General features: G+C 40.2%; 1 protein-coding gene and 1 long non-coding RNA gene across 4 annotated transcripts; one reads left to right on the top strand and one right to left on the bottom strand.

The window, feature by feature from the left end:
- The first annotated feature begins 5,038 nt into the window (after positions 1-5,038).
- Positions 5,039-8,809, top strand: LOC131879188 (uncharacterized). 2 transcript variants are annotated; one of them, XR_009373113.1, is made up of 3 exons: positions 5,039-5,500; positions 5,637-5,979; positions 6,322-6,561. It is a non-coding gene; the product is annotated as an uncharacterized LOC131879188 (long non-coding RNA). The 2 variants fall into 2 exon arrangements; XR_009373114.1 differs by lacking the exons at positions 5,039-5,500; positions 5,637-5,979 and adding exons at positions 6,791-7,344; positions 8,216-8,809 and having other exon boundaries at positions 6,088-6,449.
- A 2,528-nt stretch (positions 8,810-11,337) lies between these two features.
- Positions 11,338-20,371, bottom strand: LOC131879758 (uncharacterized). Of its 2 annotated transcripts, XR_009373192.1 has the most exons (4): positions 20,049-20,371; positions 17,327-18,746; positions 16,772-17,122; positions 11,338-11,649 (listed from the first exon to the last, which is right to left on the bottom strand). XR_009373192.1 is itself a non-coding variant. In XM_059226167.1 (3 exons), the coding sequence occupies exons 1-3, from the start codon at positions 20,209-20,211 to the stop codon at positions 11,357-11,359; spliced, it is 807 nt and encodes a 268-aa protein (XP_059082150.1). In that variant the 5' UTR covers positions 20,212-20,371; the 3' UTR covers positions 11,338-11,356. The 2 variants fall into 2 exon arrangements, 1 of the variants encoding a protein (XP_059082150.1); XM_059226167.1 differs by lacking the exon at positions 17,327-18,746.
- Positions 20,372-26,811: the final 6,440 nt, after the last annotated feature.

Genomic DNA, 26,811 nt, shown 5'->3' with positions numbered 1-26,811 from the left:
AGAACTCCTCGCTTGGTAAATGGTAGGTAAGGAACCCTGACTTCAACTTTGAACGCATGAGCGGTCAGGTCCCAAGCCACCCCCAATGTTCTCTGCAATTAGGTATCCTCCAGTCCAACCCGGTGGCGTCCTTTAGCCCTTTCCGCCACTGGGAATGCAAGACATACTTGCTCTTCACTTGATGCAATTTTGTGGAGGCGTATATTGTATTCTGACAAGATGTTCCTGGCTTTCATAAGAGTGTCCACAGCTTCAGTTATGGAGTCAGCACTTCCAAGGCCGGTATCAACGTTAACGTGCGGGTCAGGGAACTTGATTGCCCCTGTTGTTGAAGTCATTGCCCTGCTGGCCGCATGTCGCAGCCCAAACGTGGCTATTGTAGGGCTAGGTCGGTTTCCAAAAATATGTACCCGAGCACGGTATTGAACCAATTCTTGGCCTCCATCATTTTCTTTAAACCAATAAAACCTCAAACAGTCGCTGTGTTCCGGGTTCAAGTGGAATGAGTGAAATATAGCTTCCATGTCTGCCACGAAACCAATCTACCCTTGCCGAATTCGCAAAAGCACTTCCTTGAGGCAATTATTTTGATCAAGGCCCTGCATCAGTTCGTCGTTTAAGCTTGTCCCATAATAGACTGCCTAACTATTGAATACCATCCGCAGCTATCCCTTTTTTGGGTTAAAAACAGGAAATATTGCGAGCCACCAACCCAATCCATTGGGAATCGTCTGCTCATTATTGGGGACCACCTCAATGTGCTTTGCGTTGATGGCTTTTGGCATGGCACTGACACATTGCCCTTGTTTTATTGGACAACCCGCGAGTTTGTTCAGTGTTGCTTGGTTCTGTGGTAGACTGCCGCCTGATTGTTTGGCAGTATGGGATTCGCCTTTTTAAATGGTAGTGGCATCTCCAGGTTCCCTTCCGCATTAACATGAATTCCCTTGCCAATGATGCGCAAGAAACGTTCATCCTCCCGTGAAGTACTAATAATTTCATCTTTTGGGCCAGTGTTAAAAACGTTCCCAAGTGGAAAGTGCATGTCCAACTCCCAAGAGGACTCCGCGGAAGGCTTCCCCGGGAACACTGGGGCGGCCAAAAGGGGGCGGCCAAAAATTGTGTTGAATAGAGCATCTCAAGACCCTGACTTTTGTGGTGGTAGGGACTTGAGCGTTTGGGCATACTGAGCCCACGACTGCCCAGCCCAGTGCTGTATGGTGCACGAATGGAAAGTGATGTCCAAATAGTTGGCTGGACTAAGCGTTTCCAACGTCTCTACCTATGAGGAAAAGGAACGAAGTAGCCCAATCCACTTCATGGAAGCTCTCCGCAAAGCAAGTGGATGGGCTTTTAGCATGCCCGTAGTGGCCACCTCAATACAAGGGTCTGGAAACATGTTGTTTTCAAATGTCTTAGGGAGATCGAATATATCTCCCCCATATGCGCCCCTGACGCTCAGATGCGAGGTCAACCTACCCTCATTTGTAGTCATTAAACCACTCAAGGTCGACATTGTAAAATTCTGTCTAGGAGCCGTGATTTCCAAAGAACTCAAAAACAGAGGGGTCAGCAAAAGTGGTGGCTGGTTGATCGTCCAGGATGGCATGGCAACGTAGGATGAGGCCGGGATTTTGTTTGATTGACACGTTGACTAAAGTGTTTTACCGTAATTGCAGCTAGTTGTCCCACAAACCTTGGAACACAAAGAAGTACCTATTTGGGTGTGGTCTGTTAGAGTCGTTTTGGTCCCTGAATAGGTATTGTTCGGCCTTCCCTCCTTGTTATGCGTCCAAGTTGTTTCATTGAGACCCTCTGGTTTGTGCAGCAGGGAATGGTGGTTCCTAGACCCACATGTTGCACATTCAGCCCCCATCTGACAATCCCGCGTAAAATGTCTCCCCAAACATTTGAAACACAAAAGTCTTTCCAAGGCAAGTTTACGGCGATTGCCGTTGCTCAGCTTGGTAAAAAATTCATAAAAAATCAGCAAGTAAATTTATAGAATTTCGTATTTGTGGGTATGCTAAAGCATCGCTTCAAGTTTTGAAAATGATTGAGCATGATATCGGTTGTAGTTCATTTAAGAGGTAATTTTGAAAAGTTAACAACGAGTCTTCCTTATGGCTGCATCATATTTCAAAATGACAGTGATGCCACAACAAAGTCCATGTCTCTTTTCTATGCCTTCGCCCAAATCAGTTATTATTGTCCATACGTGGAATAAGTTTATTGCGAAAGTTAGCTGAAAGGTGGTGAATAAAGAGTTTGGAAATGAGATTGAATTAATATGCAATCTCTTCAGTTTTGTAACCCACCTCGTGCCAATGGGTAGATTGGTCAAGAATTGACCCAAAATTACCTAAAGTTGGTCGTTGGCCCAACTTTATGTTTGCCATAATAAGCTTAACCACAGACTGTGGCTTAACAAAGACACAATCTAGTCGACCACTTCGACCGAAGCAATTGACATGTTTGCCAACCTAATACTTCAATAAAAAAATTAGAAACTTCCTGATGTTCCGAAGTAGTAACGTCGTGGAATCTGGTCCAACGTCAAACTCGAGTCTAGTCAGATTGCATTGACAAAGTCACGTTCTAATTCAATGAGGTTTATGTACGAGGGAAATACCAAGAAGAACAAGACAGCCTCAAACCATCGGCTCATTGATGTCTTTTATCCAAATCCAAGATTTTACATGTAAATTCGAAGACTTCCGAAGATTTTTTGTTTCACAAAAATTCCAGGCTGACGAGTTCCTGGAAAATTAAGGTATATTTTTGAAAATCACCATCACAAGCCCCTGTGCAATTTCTGTGTAAAGAAAATGACGGATCAGGCTGCCACCATCAAGAGCTTCGTTTACGCCGGGAAGTCGGGCACTGAGACGTTCAAGTTTCTGCAAGGGGCTTACGGGAACTTGGCCCTTTCCAGACCAAGGGTATTTTCCTGGCATAAACAATTCAGGGAAGGACGGGGGAGCAAACAAGATCGGCGGGGTCGTCAATCCCATCGCCCAATCCGGACTCAGGACAATGCCAATTCAATGGAAAGTTTAATCAACAATGATCCGGATTATCACGAGGAACAATCAAAAGGATCATTCATGAAGACCTTCATCTTTCAAAAAAGGCTGCTTGTTGGGTCCCGCGCCTATTTTTAGACGATCACGAGAAGGGCCATCTGATCAGTGGCGCAGGAATACAAAAAGCGGTTTTTCCAAGAGGGAAATTCATTTTTGCGAAAAATTGTCACAATAGATGAATCTTGGATCTCATTTTCAACTCCTGAGATGAAGAACCAAAGCAAGCAATGGTCCAAGGTCGGAGCAAAAGGTCCGATAAAGACATTCAAGTTTAACAGCGTGAAGAAACCGATACTTATTGTTTTCTTTGACTGTGATGAGATGATTTACCAGCATTTCCCAGAAAAAAAATAGATATTTCCCCGACTGAGATGAGAGAGGTACGAGGTTTGATGAAACCTGCGTGCAAGTCACGTTCCGTGCCCTAGTTTACATGCATTCTGCCAATTCGGCCGTTTGAGTGTTTATTTTTGTCCAGCCCAATCGGTACGTCCGTGTTTATGGTCATTACACGTGGATATAACCAACAGGTCGGTCTAGCATACTTCCCCTTCTCGAAAATCTCGAAATATCATCGTTATGCCAAAAGTTAAAACCCGACTTTGACACCCATCGCAACCGTTGGCTTCTCTGGCCCCCACCGAGCAACATCAGTATCAACTCAATCCTCTTTCGATGCCTTGGCCACCCACGGGGTCATCATCTGATATGGAAGGGAACCGCCCACTAAACTCATGGGGGAAAGGTGCGTCTGCCTCCAATCCTTCCAAAGGGAAGAAGCCCTTAGAGAAGAGGAAACGCTCTACGGTGAAGTCACCTTTTTCGTCCGATTCTGAGAACGGCGTGGAATCCGCCCATGGCAATGTATGGTCCTTAGGTGGCTTACTTTTTGCTGGATGTAGTTCTGGATGGAGAATACTTTTCAGGCCTGCCAAATTGGAAAGTATCCCATCAGTTTTACAGGTCTCAATAATGGCATCCCTTGTGCAGTGATTCGTTATTCCCTGGAAACAAATTGGCGCGAAATTGTCCTCTTGAAGACCAACCGGGCTGTGACGATTTAAAAGTCAAAGGCGTTAATCCTCTTCTATTTAATGTAATACTTCACTCGATACCCCGAATTACCGGTGCAAGTTTCCATCAACAAGAGAGGATGTCGTCAAGTAAGTATATCGTTATTTTTCTGTCATAAAAGAGACTGTGGCAATAACATCGTTTGAATTCCTATATGTTTGATCTGTAATATCGCATCCTCTTTAAAACTGGTAAATTACTTGCATTGAAACAATTCGCCTGTCCATGTCTATACCTCCATCTTTTGACAAAGCCATACATCGTTGGTTTATTGAAAATTTTGAGAAAAATAAATCGCTTATTTAACAATTTTTCTGCAATTTTTCAGAATATCATCGTCGGCGGTGTCGAACAATACTTGGTAGTGCCGAAATTCTAGCGAGACACCAAAAAAATTGCCGCGGCCCATGCAATGAGGATCATGCACACGACTACATCAATGAGTCCTTTGCATCGCTGGATTTGTTGGAAAATTGGGTGATGGAACAGGAATTGGACAAAATCTTCATTAAACGTACAGGACGCAATGGCATTGAAAGATTTCAATGCAGACACTACAGAAAATCGATTGATGCCCTCCAAATAGAGGCTTCAAACCAGGGAGATTCAAACGACGACGTCGTATTGGACAATGGTCAAAGACAGACCAATGAAGTCAACAACGCGACCCGAATTCTCAAAACAGTGATAACTGGAACCCGAACTAGCCATGCCCAAGTAAAACCAAGAAAGAAAGCCAAGATCACACGTCATGAATGCCAGGCCAAATACTATACCAAACAAATGACATTGTGCTCATGTCCACCAGATATCCCAGGAAACCAATGTTCCCAGCAAGCAATGCAATTCGTAATAAAGGGCTGCAAAACCCACACCCATGCAATCGAGGTTTCAAAGAATCTCCAAGATTACCAAGCAGATGCTTATTGGATTACTTCAAGCAGGAGTTCCAAAACCTTCAGTCCTTCAAAGATACTGCACTCCGGCGGACTGCGTTGCAGGAGGGAATAAGATAGTTACGCTACAAGATTTAGACAACCTTGCAAGAGCATATGTTCACACAAATGTCGATTTAACCAAATCAGATTTTGAAAATATTTGTAATCTAATGACAAGGGAGGAGTTTCGAGCGTGTTCCTTTGACGGGTTGCCCGTCAAACCGACTGCTATCCCGAAAGAAATATCCGAAAAAGTGATCAAGACCGAAGAGAACACTTTCATAATCTTCGCATCGTCGGACATGATTAAAGCATTTAAAGAACAGCCCACGGTTCTTTTCATGGATTCAACACATGGGACAAATTCATCAAAATACCCGCTAATTTCATTCTTAGTGACTGGTAAGTAAACAGTTCCATTTTTTAAATTACTTTAAGCAAATGTTAATTGAACACAATCATATTACAAGCTCTGTTAATTTTTAAATGTGTTCGAAAAGTATGCCGCATTTTCCATTTTGGTAATCTTATGTTTTAGATAAAAGAGGCGAAGGCGTACCAGTGATACAAATTGTTGCCAACACAGAGGCTTCGATTGTGGTGAAACAGGGCTTAGTTGTACTCAATCGCTTGGCTGAAGAGGCTGTTCACTACGTGAAAGTGATTATGTCTGATGTGGCGGCTTCTTTCATTAATGCTTGGCGAGAGGCGTTCCCAAGTTTACCGGTGAAGCACGTTAAATGTGCGTGGCATCTCGAGAACGCTTGGAAAAATCGTCTCCTACCTCACGATCCCGAATTACGGACGTGTCTCAGCCAATTGCGTTTGACTCCCACGGAGTCAGAGTTCTGGACCTTTTTTACAAGCTGAAGCAAGATTAGGTATGTAAGCAGTAGTTTTTATTCAATTTTGTGAGCATTTATTAAAAATAGCTTACGAGAACGAAAGGGGTAAAAAAAGAAATTAATCATAAATGGGAATTGCATTTCCTCTTATAAGATTCTAATATTCAATCAAATGATTGTGCACTTTTATGCTCAAAACAAAAGCACTTGGTGTTGCTCTTTTCCAGGAAATAGATTATCGTTAAAATATAATAGGCATTCAGAAAAAATACAAGTTTAACCTACTCTGGCAAAATTGATCGTTAGAATTTTTACAAACGGCCATGCATTTACTATGTTTCAATTTATGCATAAACGGTTTGAACATTTACGTTTTAGAGCGGCAAGTCAGATGGATGGAATTATTTTGTCAATGATTACGGTCCAAATGGAAAAGTATGCAAACCAAAAGAATGGGCTCGTTGTTTCAACCACGGGATCTTGTCCCATAACCTTATCGAAGAAAGGTAAGTCTTAAAGGGTTAAATAGAAATTGGCACACCAAAAAAAATTGGCACTCGCTTAAAACACACGGATGCAGAAATGTTGAATAAATTGTTACTCAAAGTTCGACTAGATGAGATCCCAATCAGATACATACTCTCAGACTGGACTTAAAATTCCAATGATTATGCCTTATGGAGAAAAAAGTCTAACAAATACAAATTGTATGTTAAGTTCCTTTTTCATAGTACAGGTTATTTCTAATGCGCAAACTTCTTTCCCATGCTTTAATCCATTTGGTGGGACATAAGGGACTCATTTGTTGTATCATTTTGATGGTTTTAACTTTTCATCATTTTTTTAGGTATCATCGAACGATAAAAGATTTAACGCTCAAGCGAAGTGACAGAGTTGACCAGTTGTGTCACGCTTTGCTAAAAATCGATGAATTTTATGTTGGAAAAGCGTTGATTCTTCATCACCATATATTGGGCGGAAAAAGGCCATCTCGGGCACAAGCATGTTATAACCAGCAACACCCGGACACTTCTGAAGGTTATGGAGTTTATTCACTTGGAGAGAATAGATTCAACGTCCGCAAGTTTGATGTTCAGAGCCCCGACCAGTTACTAACTTAGCACTTACGTCCTCGCTCCAAACCCTTACAAGTGCAATAAAAGCATTTGTGAAGTACGTTGCCCTAGATGCTCTTCCAACGGTGTCTGTAGTCATGAAATGACTTGCACGTGCCCCGATTACGCCAGAAGAAATACTTGCAAACATTCTCACTTGTTGACCATGAAAACAGAATATCGTTCAAATCGAGATGTAGATCTAGTTTTTGAGGAGGGAGAACCAACTCAAGATACGCCTGACAACGACAAAAATTGCAAGGAACAGATTATAAATCTGTCTGGTGTAATGTTAACATTTGTATTTCTACTTAATCGAAAACCTTTTGCATTTCGAAGACACACGATGGTTAGAATATTGCATTAGGTTTCGAGATAAATACTTAAAATATAATGGCATTGGTCTGGGACATAAAATCAACACGAATGACAGTGCTTTTTGTGATTGTAGCTAAGGCTAAAACTTTCCTATTAGATTTTTTCCACTAAATGAAGGTTTCCACTGAATGACTTATGTTCGATTTCAAAGTCCCAATGAAGTCCCAAATGCCCTCCTTCCACCTAAACTTTATTAAAATGTTAAGATAAATATAAACGTTTTTTCAAACCAATCTTATAAAAATGTTAAATTACTTTTCCAATTCTTGCACAATCTCAAGAAAAAACAAATCAATCCTGAACACTAGTGATTTCTTCTTCAGTTTGAACAAAGTCGTTTGGAAAAGCATAAATCGCTTTTAAGTTTTTTTATAAATAAAGGCTATTTATTGGATGTATCTTTTGCAAAATTCAGATGAATACAAAAACGGGAACAATCAACTTGCAATAGCTAAGTAGCTGCTTTATATGTCTAAAAAATTTCTAGGGAAGGTGCAACTAACGTATCTTTTGATTTTGATTATGGGCATTTTTGGACTAATGTAGCATAAAGGGTGTTTTAAGTGTCATTTTATAGGTTTTTAATAGATCACTGGTTCTTTTACAAATCAGAAATTAAGATTTTTGATTTATTTATATTAGAAATTATCTTTAAAAATCTTGAGAACATGGCTGAAAATTATTTAACAATATTCTAAGCACCGTGTAGAGATTTGTAAAATTTGGATAACCCTAATTTATTTTTCATTTCCCATAGTATTTTTTATTTTGTTTTTTAGAGCTTTGAAGAACGAAAGGCAGCTGTACTACAGAGGTTAAATAACCAACTCAACACTTTAACACCAGTTGCTGCCGAGATCCTTCTGAAGAAAGTTCAAGATGCCTTACAAACCAGTGGACCATTGTTTCCTAAATTAGACAGGGGACAGAAGAGAGAGCGGATTCAATCAATCTTTCCTCGGACCAGCAATAAAAGAAAGAAAATCCCCCAACCTGTACCGGAATCCCTCCAAAAAGATTTGATTTTAGAATGTTGCACCTCCTCTCTAGACAGCAATTGTTGGATGTTTTGTATATCTTTGAATATAGAAACTGTATTACAGGAAGCCAAAAATTTGCCTCAAAAAGAGGAATTCCTCTCTAAGTATGAGGCGGCCAAATTAATATGGAAATGCCACTATTGCAATATTTCCAACGATCTCAACAGAAATTTGTCTGGTTTTGTTCAATGCGATCAATGTGAAAATTGGATTCATTGCTATTGTACTGAGTATAACTCACTAGCAGAGATCAACGGCAACTGGTTTTGTAAAAATTGTGTAACTTCCGCATAATTTCATCATTTGACTTGTCGTTCAATAAACATGCATCTAACGTGGTAATGTCTTTTCAAATAATCTGAGATAAAAATAAAATTGGATATAGAAAACTTGATGATCAGATGCACTCAAGGACCTTGTCAATTGTCAGTGTTAGTAATTTGCTGAAGCAATTCTATTACTTGACCTAACATTTATTCCCTTTCCGAAAAATGGATCGATAGTTTGAGGACTCGGTTTAGTGGCTAAATCCCATCCGTTTGTCAAAATTGCTTCCCCGATTTTCTGCCATTTTCTTTTCTGAAAAAGTTGCGTGATTTTTTTCTGTAAGTACCGTTTAATTCAGGAGATCTGCTTTCTTTACAAATACATCCGCATCTCCCAGCAAAAGGTTAGTTACCTAAGGACCATTATGGCAATGGAGGTTTAAACGTATGATACATCCAACCACATGTTTGAAAAGCCTTACCAACTTTCAACTGGATATGCTCATCGAACTTTCCGTTATCTTGGAGGACTACACCTAAATCCTTCATGGATGAGAGCGCTCATCAATGTCCTTACTTTCATCATCTAATAGTGGAGTGTCTAGTGTCTACTGGCGTCGACCCAAAGGTCGTTAAGCGGAATTTCCTTCCATTCAGAGCCATGTTACTCGTAGGAACCCAGGAGTAGATTTGGTCTAGGACCTCTAACAGACAACCGGAGTTCTGCCCATTCCTACCAACTACCAATTTTGTATCATCAGCATAAGAAGAGATACTGACATTTCAACTACCAAACTTCTGAAGCGGAGCAATGAAGATAGTGAAAAGGAGAGGACCCAAAATGAAGCCCTGAGGGACACCCGACTTAACATCATGTACGTCACTATCCCTCAACCTTAACTAATTGTTTCCTACCGCAAATGAAACTTCTTAGCCAATTGAGAACCTTGCCTTGGATCCCAATCTCATGGAGCCTGTTAACTAAAAAGCCATGATCTACTTTGCCAAAGGCCTTGGCAAAGTCGAGATAAACTACATCGACTGATTCATGGCTCTCCAGTCTCTCAATAACCTGCTCTATATGTTCAATCAGTTGGGTAACCGTGCTAAAATGTGCTCGGAATCCATGCTGTCAAGGAGGAAGGACTTCATGGATATCAAGAAATTCAACAAGTTTGAACCTCATGATCTTCTCAAACACCTTCGCAATATTCGAAGTGAGAGAGATCGGCCTATAATTACTGGGGAGTGACTTATCTCCCCCTCCCCCTTACGAGAAAACAGGAGCAAGAACCTGTGAGCATCTCATCAGAAACTGAGATGTCACTCCATCAGGGCCAGGGGAGCTCGAGAGTCTCAAGTCCCTGATGACCTCTAAAGCATCTTGATCTGTGACTACGAGATCATCGAAATGCTCAACTCGACAAGCCTTGCCAGTCCCAACAAACTCATCAATAGGGCAATGGACTGCTGCTCCTAAATTCAGTGGCTTTGGACACCTTTTGGACACTTTGGACACCTTTTGGAGACTTTTGTCCACTTAGGGTCCAAAAGTCAAGCTGATTCTCAAAATTGTCCACCCTGATGACAACATAAGTAAGGTTAGGGCAGTAAGGTTAGGTTAGGAATGGTTAGGTTACGTCGGGTATGCTTAAGTAAGGTTTGGTTAATTAGGATAGGTACGTTTAGGATCATATCAACGGTGGATCTACTTCTTCAATCTCCATAAGCGTGGGATTTTCGCCGTATATGACGTCACTCACTCTTTTTGACCTAGGGATTACGTCCATATTCCAGAAGTCGTGAGAGTAAGTCACGGTGTCGGCAGTTCATCTCTTAAGTTTTACAAAGAAACGTGTTGAACCTACTGTTTCGTACTTCTATGTCTAGAGTCACTATCACAATGACAACTCTATACAAGTCACTGGTAGTCACATATTGAATGTGCTCCAACCATTTGGGCTCCACTTAGTTCACCAGGGTTGTGCAATTTCGAAAAGGTAAAAAGATGTTGCATCAGAACATGGAACGAATGAGAAAACTCTCTCTTTGGGGAAAACTGTTAAGATTCGAAGTGTTGGGACTCAGTATTCAGAGAGGGGAAAAAAAGGTATGTGATACCCAATGTTTTCGCCAACATCTATGAGGTTTGTCCCAACCCAGGTTTTAGGGTCAATTGCAGTTATTTTGGCGGCTTAACGTGGGTCCTGAGGGCCTCATGAAGCCCATGAGACTCCAGGTTAGGTCCAACAATGGAGTCCTCTTCTCTTCTTACTTGCGATCCTTCACTTTTGCTTCCCCTTAACAGTCACAGGGCGTTGTTCTGTAGACAGGTTTTTGATTAAATTTCAGATCAACCTTTCATTCCAGGGTCACCCAGATCTGACGACTCAAATTCGTCGGTGGGTCAAATAATATAAGAAAATAAAGGCAAGAGAATTCCACAAAACAGCAAAAAAGATAAGTTTTTTTTTTTCAATCCAGACAAACTATCTTTCCGACCCCAGGTAATTGCTGAATGCCTTTGTCAGAAACTCGCTTTATTCTTGAAGACCTTTGATTCTCCCTTAAAGCCAATGACGAGACGTATATGGATAAAGAAATATCAACAGTCTCATATTTCAAGGAACAGTTCAACCAGATTCACGGTTCTAGAAGGTGGTCCAGGATATTCGTTCCACATCTGATGTTTTTCATACGCCCCAATGGCATAATACCATTTAGTAGGTCCAGATAAATCACTATCTAGTAAAGAGGAGGAGGGAGTGCTTCTGGATAGTCCTTTAAAACGATGGTCTTGAGGGAAAGGTCCCTCCTTGTAATTAAAGTCCTTGGGATGGACTTGCCCAGTTATTTCCAATGGATCCTCGCTCTGGCTCCATCGATAACAGGAGTTGTTCGTCAAGCCTGAAAATCAAGGGTTTTGTTAAATTTTTGCGTAACTAGCCACTCTAACAAACAGTGGGAGTTCTTTTAGAGAGTAACAAAGCTTTCCGAGTTTCCACCACAATTTGATGGTGTCTCTTTTGAAACGCGCACTTTGCATTTGAAATGAAATTTTATTTGATCAGGCTGAATAAACATGTTTCTTGGGGTCGCTTTTCGTACGAGAAGATATTTTCTCCATTGTTTCCACCACTCTGGGAATCCACAACCTTCGAATGACAGTTAAGTGAAATGTGCGAAGGGGGTTATATGAGTTGTTTTTCAATTGTCTTTGTATTGTAGGAGCTGATTTTGTATCCACGTTCTGACGGTGCTAGATTGGCCTCCTTATCTATCTGATCATTGTTTCAAATTTCCCAGATAATGGCTTGGCCCTATTTTTTTTCCAGCACCCCTTTGCTAAGTACTCTAAATGGTAATGGCAACTGTAATATTGCTGTCCAAATCATCTTCCCGCCAAAACCTGGTAGCACTATGAGGTCAAGTCGCAAAAAACTGTTGGCATGGTGTCTGTATCGCATTGGGGTTCTAACCTTTGTACCAAAATGTGGAGCGCCGCACCAGCCCTCCAGGTTGTCCAAACGCAACGTGTTGTAATCTTTGCAGCAAAACCTCGTGCCAAATCTGCTCTACTCTATCCTATAGAATCTATTCTACTATCACTCTATCTATTGAATAATAATAACAACTAAGATTTTGATCCGAAACTGTGTTCAAAAAACGGTTGAATTGAGTGTGGAGGAGTTGAACGTGGGGTGAGAGTTGAATTGTTCAGTAATAGCTACACCCTGGCATTATAATTTGCTGACAATTAACTAAGATTTTTTTTTCTGCTGCAACAATGAATATGTACTGGATGCTAGTCCAGCCGATCAGTCAAAGAGGCAACGTAAACAAAGTTAAAATCCTCTCCCAAAATATTGTGGGTTCAAATCCCGCCGCAAAAGTTATTATGACAGAACTCTCTTCTTCATTTCCATATTGCTTCAAGAAAGGAAGGCACAAATAGTCCATATGGCCCTCTGGAACTCATTGATGCCGTTTATGTTTGGGCAAGTTCATTTGCAAATTTTTGTGCAAATTCAGGTGATTTTCATACAAATTTTCTGTCAATAAAGACAACATTTACCGGTAAGCTTTGGTCGGGCCCGGTGATAAAGATGGAAGACAGAGGATGGGGGCAAAATTGACAAAATAGCTGTGGGTGAGTTGACTGATTGAAGTTTCTTGGGGGGGAGTTGATTGTTAAGGAGTCGATCCGGGGGAATTGATTATTGGGGAATTGACTAATTGACTATGGGGAAATTGACTGTTGCTACTTTACTGTAAGGGAGTTGACTTTAAGGAAGATTGGTGGGGAAATTGACTAAATGACTTGGGAAGTTAATTGTTGGGAGAGTTGATCGCTGCGAAAGTTGACTGTTGGGGGATTGAATAGATGGCAATTGACTTTCTCCACTCTCCCTAGCAACAGGTATAAAGGTAATAGTAGTAGTAGTAGTAGTAGTAGTAGTAGTAGTAGTAGTAGTAGTAGTAGTAGTAGTAGTAGTAGTAGTAGTAGTAGTAGTAGTAGTAGTAGTAGAATGATATATATTTCACATCTTCTCGACTATGGAATAGGAGGACTCTAGCAAAATTAGCTACTATGAGCTTGCCAAAATCTTTGTTTTGAGTCATTGTTAATTGTTAATCACAGATTAGAAAAAATAGATAAGACACCGTTAACTTCCATACCTAGAATTGGACATCAATAGCAATTTGTTGTGCAATTTTCTTTGCCTCATTTAGTGAGGCGGCATCTCGAAGGTCTGGGAAGGATCCCCATACTTTGGCGATATTTCTAGCTGCTGTGGAGGAGGAGCAAGGCCTCAGCAATCCCTCCGATGCAGCCCTGGTGACTGTGGATATAGGTGTTGCAATGTTATCCAGAAGACCATAACCTCCGTTGCGCAGGTTAGCACATATCCAGCCAGCTACCTGGTTGACGCTCAAGAAGCCAAGATTGTTGCCTTGACATGGTCAGAACGTCGAACATGAAGTAGCAGACGTGCCGTGTCATTGAGGACCATCTGTGCTGCAGCATCCGGCCCTGAGCCAGTTTCATGGCAATCATTTTGGAGTCCACGGTTACATCTTGTGACCCATGCACATTGCTGCAGCTTATCCCAGATGAGTGCATGAGCAATTTCTTGAAGTAGTTTTCCTTTTGGGATATGTGCGGCGATACAACGAAGTGCACCAATCCTAGCCTTCAGCGCTCCAGCCACGGCCTTGTTTGAGTTGGTAAAGCTGAAAGCTGAATCTATGGTGGATCCAAGGACGGTCGTCGTAGAGCTAGGGCTTATTAAGGGATCCTCAATCTTCATTGGTGGAGCCCAGGATGGGGCCAAGAACTGTTTTTTTGGGGGGTCAATGATGAGTCCTGCTGCGGCTGCATATGCAATCAAATTATTCCCATATTGTAACAAGGAATTGATGCTGTTTGAAGCCACAGGTGTGACATCATCCGGATATTTGCTCGTAGTGGTGTCTTCATTGTCACATAATCTAGAGATGGCGGCTGTAACCGGGATAAATAAGAGGGGACCGAGCACTGACCCTTGAAGGACGCCAAAACCCATTAGGACTGGGTCCGAGAGCTCACCATTCCATCTCACCCTCTGCATGTTTCCAGTGAGATACGATTGGATGAGGGCAAGAGCAGCCGAGCCGATCCATTCTCCAAGTACCTCTATCACAATATCCACATTGATGGTATCTAAGGCAGCCGAGAAGTCGAAAGAGGCTCCAACTGTGAACTTCTTTGCATCTTTTGAGAGTGAGGGTGCATTCGATAGGTTTGCAAGGGCAGTGTCAATACCCCTGTTGCGGCGAAAGCCATGTTGTTGACGGGGTAGGATGGCATTATCTTCTGCATATTCTTCCAGTTGTTCATAGACTGTTGCTCTACGACTTTTTAGACTGCTACAAGGAGGGCCACAGGTCTGTATGATGAGAAGAATTCGTTTGCCTTGCCAGGCTTTAGTAGTGGTACAACGGTTGCCTTGCTCCAACTTGTGGGCCAAGTTTTGTCGTCAATTACCTTGTCACATATTTTAGCCAACGGTAGGGCAGTGGCTGATACGGAAGTCTTCAGCACTCCAATTGGTACATTGTCTGGACCAACAGCTTGTGTGTTACTCATACCACACACTATCTTGGTAATGGTAGTGGCACCAACATGGTAAAAACTGAACCTGTAGACATCTGGTATAGTTGCCAATAGCTCAATGTTTGGAGGCAGTTTTGGTCTTGGATTTGGCAGGTTTCTTCAAAGATTTGCCACCTTTGTTTGGAAACACTTTGCTTCAGCCGTGGCAGCTTCTTGAGCACTTGTACATTCTTCAGGTAAGTGTAGAGTACCTGCCCTGTCCCCAGACTTGGCAGATGAAACTTTGCACCACGCAGCTGCGGCACCACCTCTCTTCATCTGTTCAAAACTGTTCTGAAATTTGTCCCTTCGCAAGAGTGATGTGAATCGGTTTCTTAACATTTTGTACTCTCCTGTCGTTGTCGCAGCTTGGCACTTTTCCCTGCACTCTCTTGCCTCCTTGGAGAGCCTTAAAGCAGGATTAGGAGTGGTGAATGTCTTAAACGGTGCAGACACATCTAGGGCAGCCTCCATGCTTTCATTGCAGCCCTTCACAGCCTCATCAGATGAGGAGCCGGCCTCCACAGTTTTGATCAGGTGAGGGGTGGAAAGGGTCTGGAGAGGCGTTCCACATCCATGGTCCTAAAGTTTCTGTCTCTTTTTGTTGTGCCGATGGATTTTTCCTTGCGGAAGTCTTAAAATTCTGCCAAGACAGGAAAAAAGGTCAGAAATTCTATCAGGAAGGACTGAAACAGTTGAACTTCTGCAGGTGCGTGTGTAAATGTGGTCAATTGTTGAGATCCTATGACCTTTGTGTGTGTAGTGGCCATATTACTCAAAGGTCCTGCCAGTTTGCATCCACTCGAGATCATAGTAGTCAATCTGTTCACATGAGTAACACAGTAGAGACCGAGCATAGTAGTCACTGTCTTCAGTCCTTGCCATGTGAGGGTTGAAGTCTCCCCCAAGAACAAGATTTGGCTTGGTGTCCATTGAACTGTCTATATATGGCCCTGATTGTTAGCCCATTTACGGTTACCCAAATAGACGGCACTTCCTCAGTCATGTTGTCGTGAATCATGTTTGGCTTCAATTGGGAGCGAATCAGCATAAGGACTCGCGCTATTTCTTTTGCTTTTGGTTGTATGGTGGTGTACCCTGGTAGGATGGGAAGAGAGTTCACGGGGGGTCACAGTTTCAGTAACGATTGCCACATCCACACTATGACTCTCAATCAGTTGTCGTAGTACTAGCTCCTTGTTGAGTGAGAGGTTGGCAGCATTCCATGTCAAGAGCCTTATTGGAGTTGTTTCACCAATGTTTTGAACATGTGCATCATTTCCAACCTCAACTTAATGAGCAGTGCGTCCGCGTCCACGGGGGCGGTAGCAAGGGCCTTTTTTGAGGTTGCATACCCTCGGGGGAGCTGAGGGAACTCGAGACTGTCCGGCATGAAGTCGGCAAGTGTGCTTGGCCTTGGCTTTGGCCAAGTTCGAGTCTCCTGACTGTTGGCTCGAGGTTTGCCTTGGTTGCGTTGAAATTTCTGTCTTTTTCTGCTGATGGGGTTGTTGAGCTTGTTGTGGCCGTTGCTGCTTTGAGTGTCGACCTTGCTGATGTTTTGTTTTTTCCTTCCCTATATTGGTCTTTTTTTGAGGAAGTAGGAGGACTTTTCTTCCCCGAGGCAGGCCCGTCTCCCTCGTTGGCAAGTCTGGTTTTGGCCTTGAGGAAAGTGCCAGAACAAGCAGCTAGGGTCCCTGGTGTCTGCACATGCTGTGCAAAGTTGAGGGTGCAGCCTGAGACATGCTCGATCAAGACAGACATGGTCTTTTCTCAGAGCCTTGCAGATTTTGTTCGACGCAGGCTTTGAAATTGGGAGTATTGTGGGGTATTTCCAAATGTAAACTTAACATAGTCCCTTTAATGCTTCAAGAGAATGGGAATCTTTTGTCTTACCAGGATAACACAACTTGAAATGAAAATGTCCGTCATTTGCTCTGTATTCATTCATCTCGTCCAAAATGGAATATTTGTTCGCTGCTGGATGATCCTTGTTCAAAGACACTACATCTCTGGGCCAAAATGTTCCATCTGACGAGTCCAGACGAAAGATTAGCACTTCTGGATTTGGCCAAAGGTTGGAAGGGACTTCACCTTTCGCAAAGATCTTGAACCTTGATTGGGCAATTGGTGTTGGCGGAGATGAGCTTGTGCTAATGAATTTCATGAAAAGACGGCAAGATCCTTCGATAACTTGAAATATAATGCACTCTTCGCCACAGAGAACACCACATTGGATATGAGGACCTGTAATGACAAATATGTATTATTTCATTTTATAATTTACTAATTTTTTGAAACAAAATAGATAATTCAGCACTGATTGTTTGCGTGTTCAGCCATATTCACCTAAAATATTTGCCTCAAAACACTTTTTTACCCTTGTCAACGATGACAAGAAGAAAAGGTGGAACAAGGTTGAAAGCAACCCACCTAATCAAATTTTCTTACTTGAATATTTCAGGTGAATCGTGATCTCAGGACAATCCAGGCATTAGACCATAGCAATCGATTCTGATGGATCACCGATCAGATCTGCATGTTTATGAATTAAGGTTAGATGCCATCTTCATCATTCCATACTTCTTTTGGATGTTCCTCTAGAGCCTTACAACTGGTTTGGCGATTACGAGTTCCAAGGACCTTTACTTCACGAAAAAAAACAAGTTGTCATGTATAAAATAGTTGGACAAAGAGCATTTTACTTTTCTCCAGTGAAATAGAAAATGAGACTAACGCAGTATTTTGAATATAGTCTGCCAGTCTAGTTGAGTGGGTCTGTATCAATCTCTGCCTGGGATGGAATTATTCCAATCTGACAAAATACTTCAAAAAGAAATATAGGAATACGATATGGAAGCAATAACACCATCACGCACTTTTTGATTGGTACGAAACTATTGGGCGAGTGGCTGAAGGCCACAGTCACGAACCGTTTGGGATTGATAGGTGGATTTGGAGAACTAAATGGCGTCAAATTCACCTTGTTTGAACGATTTCTGCAGGTTGCAGAGGTCGATCTGGTCCGGTCGATCTCATCATGGCTCTGGAGGAATGAACCATCTTTCTTCCATGGAATCTAAAATACCGAACGGAAATGCGCCGACACGCACTTGATGCTGATCACAGAGATTTCTGCACTATCCAAGAATATCATGTAGTATCGACGGCGGTTTACCGCTGCGGACTGTGTCAACCCTATTTACATCAATACCATCGCCAACTAAAATTCTGTAACGAACTTGACGTCAATACATTGCGATAAAGATACATACGCGTACATTCAAAATTCGGTTCAAAATAGCCCTACGAGGACTTAGCTAAAAAATCGAACTTTAACTACCTTCTTGGCTCTTCATTTTTTGTAACTGAGACTGTGTTTTGAGATACACTTAGTGTGCTCCTGGTTGTTTTGGCCAGGATCAAGAGTAGACACGGCCAGAATATGAGTTGTCCATGTTTTGTCCTTACAGGCCTGTCCATTATCTCACATTTGTTAACGAATCAAAAATCATTTGTGCGATGTCTTCTGCACATGAAGAGATCAAATTCCAACGTGCTCTTGTTGAAGTTCTTCAATGATTACATTCAAACCGTATGGTCTTCAATGCAAAAAATAAATTAATGCCCAACGTTTCGATATGAGTATGAAGGTCATCATGCCTTTTGTCTTTGTTTGTAGCCTCTTCTCCGTGGTGGAACAAGGACCAAAATTTGTCCTTTTCGACCTACCTTAGTTCAACCAATACGTTAATATGCTTTTTCACCAGGAACCCCGAAGAACTCTTGTGAAATTCTGAAGTCCATTCACAGACAAATGACGAAGCTGGCAGTGGCGTCCATAGGTTTGGAATACCCGGATCAGTTGGACCTGATCGTTGGAGTAGAGGAGGATGGACAATGACTCACTTTCTTAGCTTTTACAAAATATTCAGACATGATATCTTAGCCAAGAATCTCTTTTCTATGTAGTTTAAGTAATGTGTTGCCTGTGTATTTCTCTTTCTTTATAGATAATGCTTCTTTGTGATGAGGTGGTTTTACCATAGATATGTTTTTCCCACAGCCCTAACTCTGTTTCACATTTTTTGGGTGGCATTTCTAAGAAACAGTGTTAGAAATGCACGGCGAAGCTTTGATGGAAACATGTATTTATCGTACAAATGAGAAATTTCGCAGCTTTGCTTTTTTAGTTTCCTCTTTTAGCACACCCTAGCATCCTTGCTTTCCTAAGAAAAACCATATAAAAAGTCAGATGTTACAACAAAGGCTATCCAACTCTCATTTTTAACAAAACTGTAGTCTTGGCTTCGTCTTAATATGTTATCAAGCAATGCTGATAACTAGAGCCGTAAAAAATAAGCCATAATATTTGGCAAAATAGCGGCTAAAAAAGCTGGGAAAAATGTCGAAATAGTTGATAAAATATGCGGAAAACATGCATTGAGTGGTGTTTTTCTAGAGTTTTAGGTACAAGAAGTAAGATTACCCAATTGAAACCTCTGGATATTGGACAAGCCCAAAAAGTTAGCTAATTCGGAAATTGCTTTCCTAAAGCTTCCGAAATCAAAGGGTCGTCCCCTCAATCTGGCCACCCTAAAGAAATTGTTGGCAAATTACTTGGAAGTTATTAATGCTTATGTGAAGCTTGCCATCAATATCAGATTCAAGCGGTCTTGGAGAGAAGGCTTCAATACATCAGAAAGGGAGAGCAAGAAATGGCTAAGTACCTTTACAAAGCTTTTTGTGCGACCCATAACTGCAGTTCTACGCCGTGCAACTTTGAGCTTTGTTCGGACAACTCCCTGGCCAAGGAGTATGCCTTAGCTCACCCTGGTTTGCAACATTACAACGTGATCTCGACTTCCGCCATTATTATTTTTTTGTGTTTCGTTGTGTGTGTTTGCTCTTGTAGCGTCAAATGAAGCAGGAACGTTCGAACAAAAACAGACAAAATGCGAAAAATGGACGAAATGCGTGAAAGGCATAAAGCTGGAAAAAGTGGAATGGACCCAAACAGTCGAATAGACCCTAAAAAAGTCGGAAAACGTGTTGAAAAAGCTATTCAACTTTTTTATAGCTATACTGATAACTGATCAAGATTAAAGGAATATCCAAATTACACCGGACTTGCTATGATTCCCCTGAAGTTGAAGTCCGTATTGAATCTTACCAATTTCATCCAAAAGGTTCATGGGCCGCTCATTAACAACGAACCTATTGTCCACCAAGGGGTCAATAATTGAATTGGAAGGGACAAATATTCCGAATTCTGATGCCCGAGCTTTTACGGAGTTGTTTTGAATGTAGAACAGCAAAAGCAATTGAAGCAACATTTTAGTCGTCCGTATGTATCTTAGTAAATGATGTAATCATCACTCGATCAAGTGGCACAATGTACTGGGATCCTCATTGGCAAACACGTTCTTTTCCCTCTTTCCATATTTCTTCTGAGTTGGTATGGTTCAAAGTTGGGACAAGTAGTTTACCAAAAAGTAAAACGAACTAAATTGTTGACATTGGGCTTTGCAATGATCATGTTTTAGTAATAATTCAAACTCTTGTCAAACATTCATTAAACAAAAATATAATAATATTGAACGACTCAGAGGAGCCTCAAGACCATGTATGACAAGCTCCCTCAAAATGAAAGGAAGTGTCCGATCACGAATGGACATACTTTCTTTGATTTCTAACACTTTAAAGAATATTGGAGACATCAAGTTTTTGTCTGTCACGTGAAGAGGTCTCTTTGATTTTAGTTATCTTATATTTCTAGAAACTGTGAAACAAAAAATGTGAGAAACGTCAAGCAGTCTTAATAAATATATTATATTATTACGTGATCGGATCAGTATAGCAATTTCGATTTCCATATTAGGGGGCACAGTGGCGTTCCAACACTCTGTTGCATTATTGAGCATGCATGAGCAGAACAGTGCGGGGCCAAATGTGATCACAAAAATATCTCGTTATTTTTTCAACTATTTCACGGCTTTGATCCAAAATCAAATGAAAAATCCAAGCCAGAAATAACCAAATGGCTAGATATGTTCTAAAATGTACAAACAAAGAGATAAAGTTGACAAAGCGTTCCAACCCCCCTTTTTGAAAACGTGGAAAAGGGGCTAAAAATGTCGGAAAATTGCGAATCTGGCTGGAAAACATTTTGATGTCGCCAAAAAGTAACATACAAATTTGATAATCATGCTTTCACTTTTTTGGGGGGCAGAGTCAAATGAAACTGATAACGTGTCGTTCTTTTGGTAACGAGGTTCATCTGAGGGGCAGATGTCCAGCAATGCATGTTTTTTGGTTTGGTTGTAACAGCTTGGTCCATTTTCAGAGGTCTGTTGCCTAAAGGAAAACGGTCATGTCAAAGTGAGGACAAACTGGACAAGTAACTCTCTACTCGTTCAATCACGGTTTTTAGACCACTTCTTATCCGGGCGAGGTCTGGATAAGCAAAACACGGGGTCGATCACTACCTGGCCTCAAAACATATCCTAGGGTACCAGCCTTTTTGCAATCAATACCTCGCCAATCGATTACTTAAGAGGAGCAAAAATGAACTATTTCACGAAAAATGAAATGACTCATTGAAACTTCAGTTTCGTTTAAACAACTGGAGAACTGCATTTTATATAACAGATTCTTGAAAGGTCTACTGGCAGCCTAATTACTCAAAGCCTTTCTAACCCTGTCACAAACTATCGTGTAAGGTTCGATCAATATGGCTTTCCTCATTTGCCTCATCTATAGAATAAAATACCCAAATTTGTAAAAGCCACAGCGCATTAAGATGCGTATGATCAATATCGGGTATGGGTGGCTTAAATAATTAAGTCGTAAGGTGTTCGAGCACGGGGACTACAAAGTATCGATTTGGTATTAGACAATCTTCAGAGGAATGCGTTTTCGTCAATCCAACCAACCTTCGACTTGATTTGTAAGCCTTGAGGGCTCTTCCGCTTATTTTATATTTTTCGAACGTTTGAAAGCCCCTTTTTTATCAAGAGGAAAGCATACTCCTCCATTTACAAATTATTCAAAACTTTTCATACGCTTTTCCCTTTGGAATAGAGTTTCAGCACATGTTTTGAAATATTATGTTTATGTTTTCATCCGGGTGAAACTTCCATTTTTAAATAACCTTTTCAACCCAAACGACAAATGAGCTCATTTTAAGATTTTCTTGAGTAAAAACATACGTGTGTGGCACAAAAGATACATGATGCGCTTTCTTTAAAACAGAGAATCACAAGAATGAGTCTCAATTCACGCAAGAAACATTCATTTTAGAGGCAAAAAAGGAAGCCTGTCGTGTCTAGAAGATAACTCAATTATCTTAGTGCTTTTTTTTCATTCTAGATATAATGAATCAGCTCTGCAGTGTTTAAGAAAAGATCCCAACTTGTTCCCAAAACCTCCTCCTTTTCTCAACAATACTTCCTATTTGTCCGACTCCTGTGCAGCAGAGTAAGGTCTGAATATGTTTGACAAAGCTAGGCAAGGGCCTGTTGTGTGTTCGAATTGATTACAAGAGTGGAGGCATAACGGAAAATTGTGCTAAAAGCAATTTTGAATTTGTTTTCTACAAAAGATGAGAAATGGACAATGAGGCAGTTTTCATTACATTTTATACATTGTATAATCATTTTGTCGCAAGATCTATTTGATCAAAGTACATCACTTCTAGGAAAAAGGCATAAGAAAAGTAATTCTATAAATTATGGTTCACCAATGTCAGAGGCATCTGTATTTATATCGATAATTATTCAGCTAAACTTTCTGCAAATTTGAGTTAGTTCTTGTTTAATTTTTTGCTGAAATCCTTGCCTTTTCTGATACTCCAGCCCCTCCCCGATATGACTTAACTTTGAGCAAGAATGTTTAGATTTCTAGATTTTAATCCAAATGCAAGAGCTGCCATTTGACTTCGTAACTGACCCAACACCAACAAAAAATGAGGAATAAATAACAGAAAATATCAGTTCTTACCCATTATTTTCAAAGGAATCAAGTGGTGTTCGATAACTGTAAACCGATTATTCATTGGTTTATTTATTAAATCAGACTTCAGAAACATTCCAAATTTTGATACACCAATGCACATTATGTTTTTGTAGAAGTAGATCAAGAAATATATTTGTAGCAACATTTTCATGCACCACCTTGGACTGCAATGATTATTTGATTAAGCTCATCAACATGATTGGCTCCAAAAAATAACTAATAAGTTTGCATTTTTCCTACTAGTTCTCATTGTGCACCAATCGTAGCCCTAAAAGTACTTGGTCTTGATGTTCAGACACTTGTCAAACTTTTTCAAAATAAATTATTTTCACGGGCTTTTCTAACTGCTAGAGGGAATGTAATCCCCAGTACTATTAAAATGAAAGGTTTAAAATTTACCTTTCAATCTTTACATGGTATTTGGTCCACCAACGAGTTCGAGTTGGCAGACCGAGCCAGTCCTTGAATGTAAGGCTGATCTGGAATGTATCTAAAAATTTGTCCAAGTGTGACTTGAAAGATGCTACCGGAGCAACAAGGTCTACATATTCCTTACGAATATTAAAGGGAAGTAAATTCAACAATGAACAAGCCCGAGAAAGAAGAGAAGTGGACTTCATTGTTCGAACTAGCCTGTATTCTCGAGGGCTTGAAGGTGCTCCCAAAACTCATATTAAGCCTTTACGGTCACTAGAATTGACCCTGATCCTGGGTTGGGACAAAGCTCATGAATGCTTTTGAAAACGCACAGTATCAAATGCCTTTCGAACCTTTTCTGAACACTATACGGTCCCAACTTGTTTAATCTCTCCAAAAAAAGGGGCTCTCTCATTCCTGTAATGTTCCTATTGCAACATTTTTGGACTTGTTCGACCTTTTGCTAACCTGCTGAAGTCATTGCAGCCAGAATGGCTGAACCGTATTCAAGCATTGTGACACTATCTCTGGACTAAAACGATTTTTCCAACCACACATTCTTGGAGCACTCATGTATCATCCTGCCTTTATCAATTGGGATGATTGCATGATCGTTCACTTAAGTTCGTCATGTACAGCTATGAGCTTGCCGGTCAGTTGGTACAGCGTTTGTTCATTCAGCTTTCCAGTCCCTCAATGACCTGCACTAAATGCTCAATCAGTTGCCGTGCTAAAATGTGCTCGGCCCCCGTGCTGGCTAGGAGGAAGGACTTCATTGACCTCAATAAGTTCAACAAGTTTGGACTTCATAATCTTCTCGAACACCTTCACAATATTCAGAGGGAGAGAAATCGGCCTATAGTTTCTGGAGACCGGCTTATCTCCCCCTTAAGAAATTGGAACAACGTGAGCTATCTTTAGTGAAGAGGGAAACTTGCCCTGATCCAAGATGCACCGCATCAAGTACGAGAAAACTGAGATGTCACAGGACCAGGAGCACTCGAAAGCCGTAAGTCCCTGATGGCAGCTAAAGCATTATTATCTGTAAGTATGAGATCATGAAATTGCTCTATTTGACTAACGTCATCAATCTCAACGGACTCGTCACAAGAACATAGAGCTGTTGCTTCTAAACTCAGTGGGTTTGAAAACCCTCGAGATAACTGATCTTCAAGCATGTTTATTATAGCCTCTATATTGCTAATGGTTTCCCCATCAACCTCAAAAGGCCCAACATGGTGTTTCATTTTTCTCTTAGAGTTCGCATAAGAGAAAAAAGCCTTCGTATTCGGCCTCACCCCCTGAATCACCTTACTATCAGTTTGCAATTGGTCATTTTCGATGGAGGCCTTAATCTTACCCTGAATTACGTCCAACTTTTTATGGAGACTACCCACAATCACTGGATTTGAGTTGCTCTTAAGCCTTCTTGTTAGTTCAGGTTCAGTCAGAAACGGCCGATGACAAGGATCTCCTGGATGATCAAACCCGCCGGGCCTATTATGACTGCACGACGAGAGTTCGTCAGAAGATGTCGTTGGGAGAGAGTTCTCGTCTAAGATCCGTCTAAGATCCGTTTTCACGACGATGGGACAAACACGCCATCATTGTGTACAACAAGTCGCCTCAATGTTATATCCTTTGACTCCCTTCCGGACGATTGATGAAGAGAAATCTTCTGTTTCTTCGATGCGCTCCACGAGGTGATGATGGTTGTTTGGATGACGCAAGAGAAGAAGAGGTAACCAAGACTCCAAGACGAAGCTCTCGGAAAAAATGGCAAATCAATTGAGACTCATAATTATGATAGAATCTTAAAAAGGGGAGTTGCAGAGATCTGCGCTTTTGTACCATGGTGAGCAACCTGGCTTCATTAATTAAGACCACATGTCGAGCATTATGTTCCAATTCTTCAGGCAATAAACACTTCCATTTCTACCCTTTAAACCCGTCTCCCTTATCCACCCGCACGATCATGTATCATTGTTGGCCTGCGCTTTGCTATAGAGAATTTAAGCCCGGCCCTTTGCAAACAGATTTTAAATGATGGGGTTCTCGCTTTTCCATCAGTTTTACGTTTGAGGAGCCTTTCGTCTGGACTTAACTTTAAACCCAAGGTGTCAACGTCGACTCTCAAGTATTTTTCTGCTCGGGGATCAGTATTGACATGAGTGGAACGAAAAGTGTTTGTCATGGTAGACGAAATTTATGTCGCTCAAAGAGCAGAATTCGCACACAGCAATCCAAGTGGTATTGGAGAAAGTGGATCCGTCACCAAAACTCTGGTCGGCTACATGATAAAGAGCATCGCCGGAAAATTTAAGGACATGGTTGTCCATGTACAAAACTCACAGCAGAAATACTCGAGGCACAGGTCAATGAAGTACTGAGGGCACTGGACTCAATTGGATGCGAAATACTTACCCTTTGCTTGGACAATGCAACTACAACTCGAAAGTACTTCAAGAAAATCCTATGCAACGACGAGCTCAAACCGTTTATTCAACATCCCATCAATCCCAACTCGAAGCTTTTCATCTTCTTCGACAATATGCACAAAAAAGAATGCATTCAACTCCTTCATGAATTGAGCACAGTTCATTTGTCCTCCATTCGATGGTGTTGAAATTGGATCGCCAAACTTCAGGCATATCAGAACCTTACCACAAGGAGTGCAGTCAAGCGGTCAAGTCTACCTCAGCTGGGCTAAAATTTCATAGTGCAAAGAATCCTTCCTGGATTGACATGTTCAAATTCCTTGATTTGATCCGGAAAGCGTGCAATATTCTCAATGTGAAATTCAAGTTCATGGGTATATTTTATTTAATTTTTTTTATTAATTATTGAATATTATTAATAATAATTATTATTATTATTATTATTATTATTATTATTATTATTATTATTATTATTATTATTATTATTATTATTATTATTATTATTATTATTATTATTATTATTATTATTATTATATTATTATTATTATTATTATTATTTATTATTATTATTATTATTATTATTATTATTATATTATTATATTATTATTATATTTATTATTATTATTATTATTATATTATTATTATTATTATTATATTATTTATTATTATTTATTATTATTATTATTATTATTATTATTATTATTATTATTATTATTATTATTATTATTATTATTATTATTATTATTATTATTATTATTATTATTATTATTATTATTATTATTATTATTATTATTATTATTATTATTATTATTATTATTATTATTATTATTATTATTATTATTATTATTATTATTATTATTATTATTATTATTATTATTATTATTATTATTATATTATTATTATTATTATATATTATTATTAATTATTATTATATTTATTATTATTATTATTATTATATTTTATTATTATTATTATTATTATTATTATTATTATTATATTTATTTTATTATTATTATTATTATTATTATTATTATTATTATTATTTATTATTATTTTATTATTATA

This window comes from Tigriopus californicus, chromosome 4 (assembly GCF_007210705.1).
Source record: "Tigriopus californicus strain San Diego chromosome 4, Tcal_SD_v2.1, whole genome shotgun sequence".
Taxonomy (NCBI): Eukaryota; Metazoa; Arthropoda; class Copepoda; order Harpacticoida; family Harpacticidae; genus Tigriopus; species Tigriopus californicus.
The sequence above is the reverse complement of the archived record's forward strand: the minus strand, read 5'-3'. Positions and strand labels throughout refer to the sequence as shown.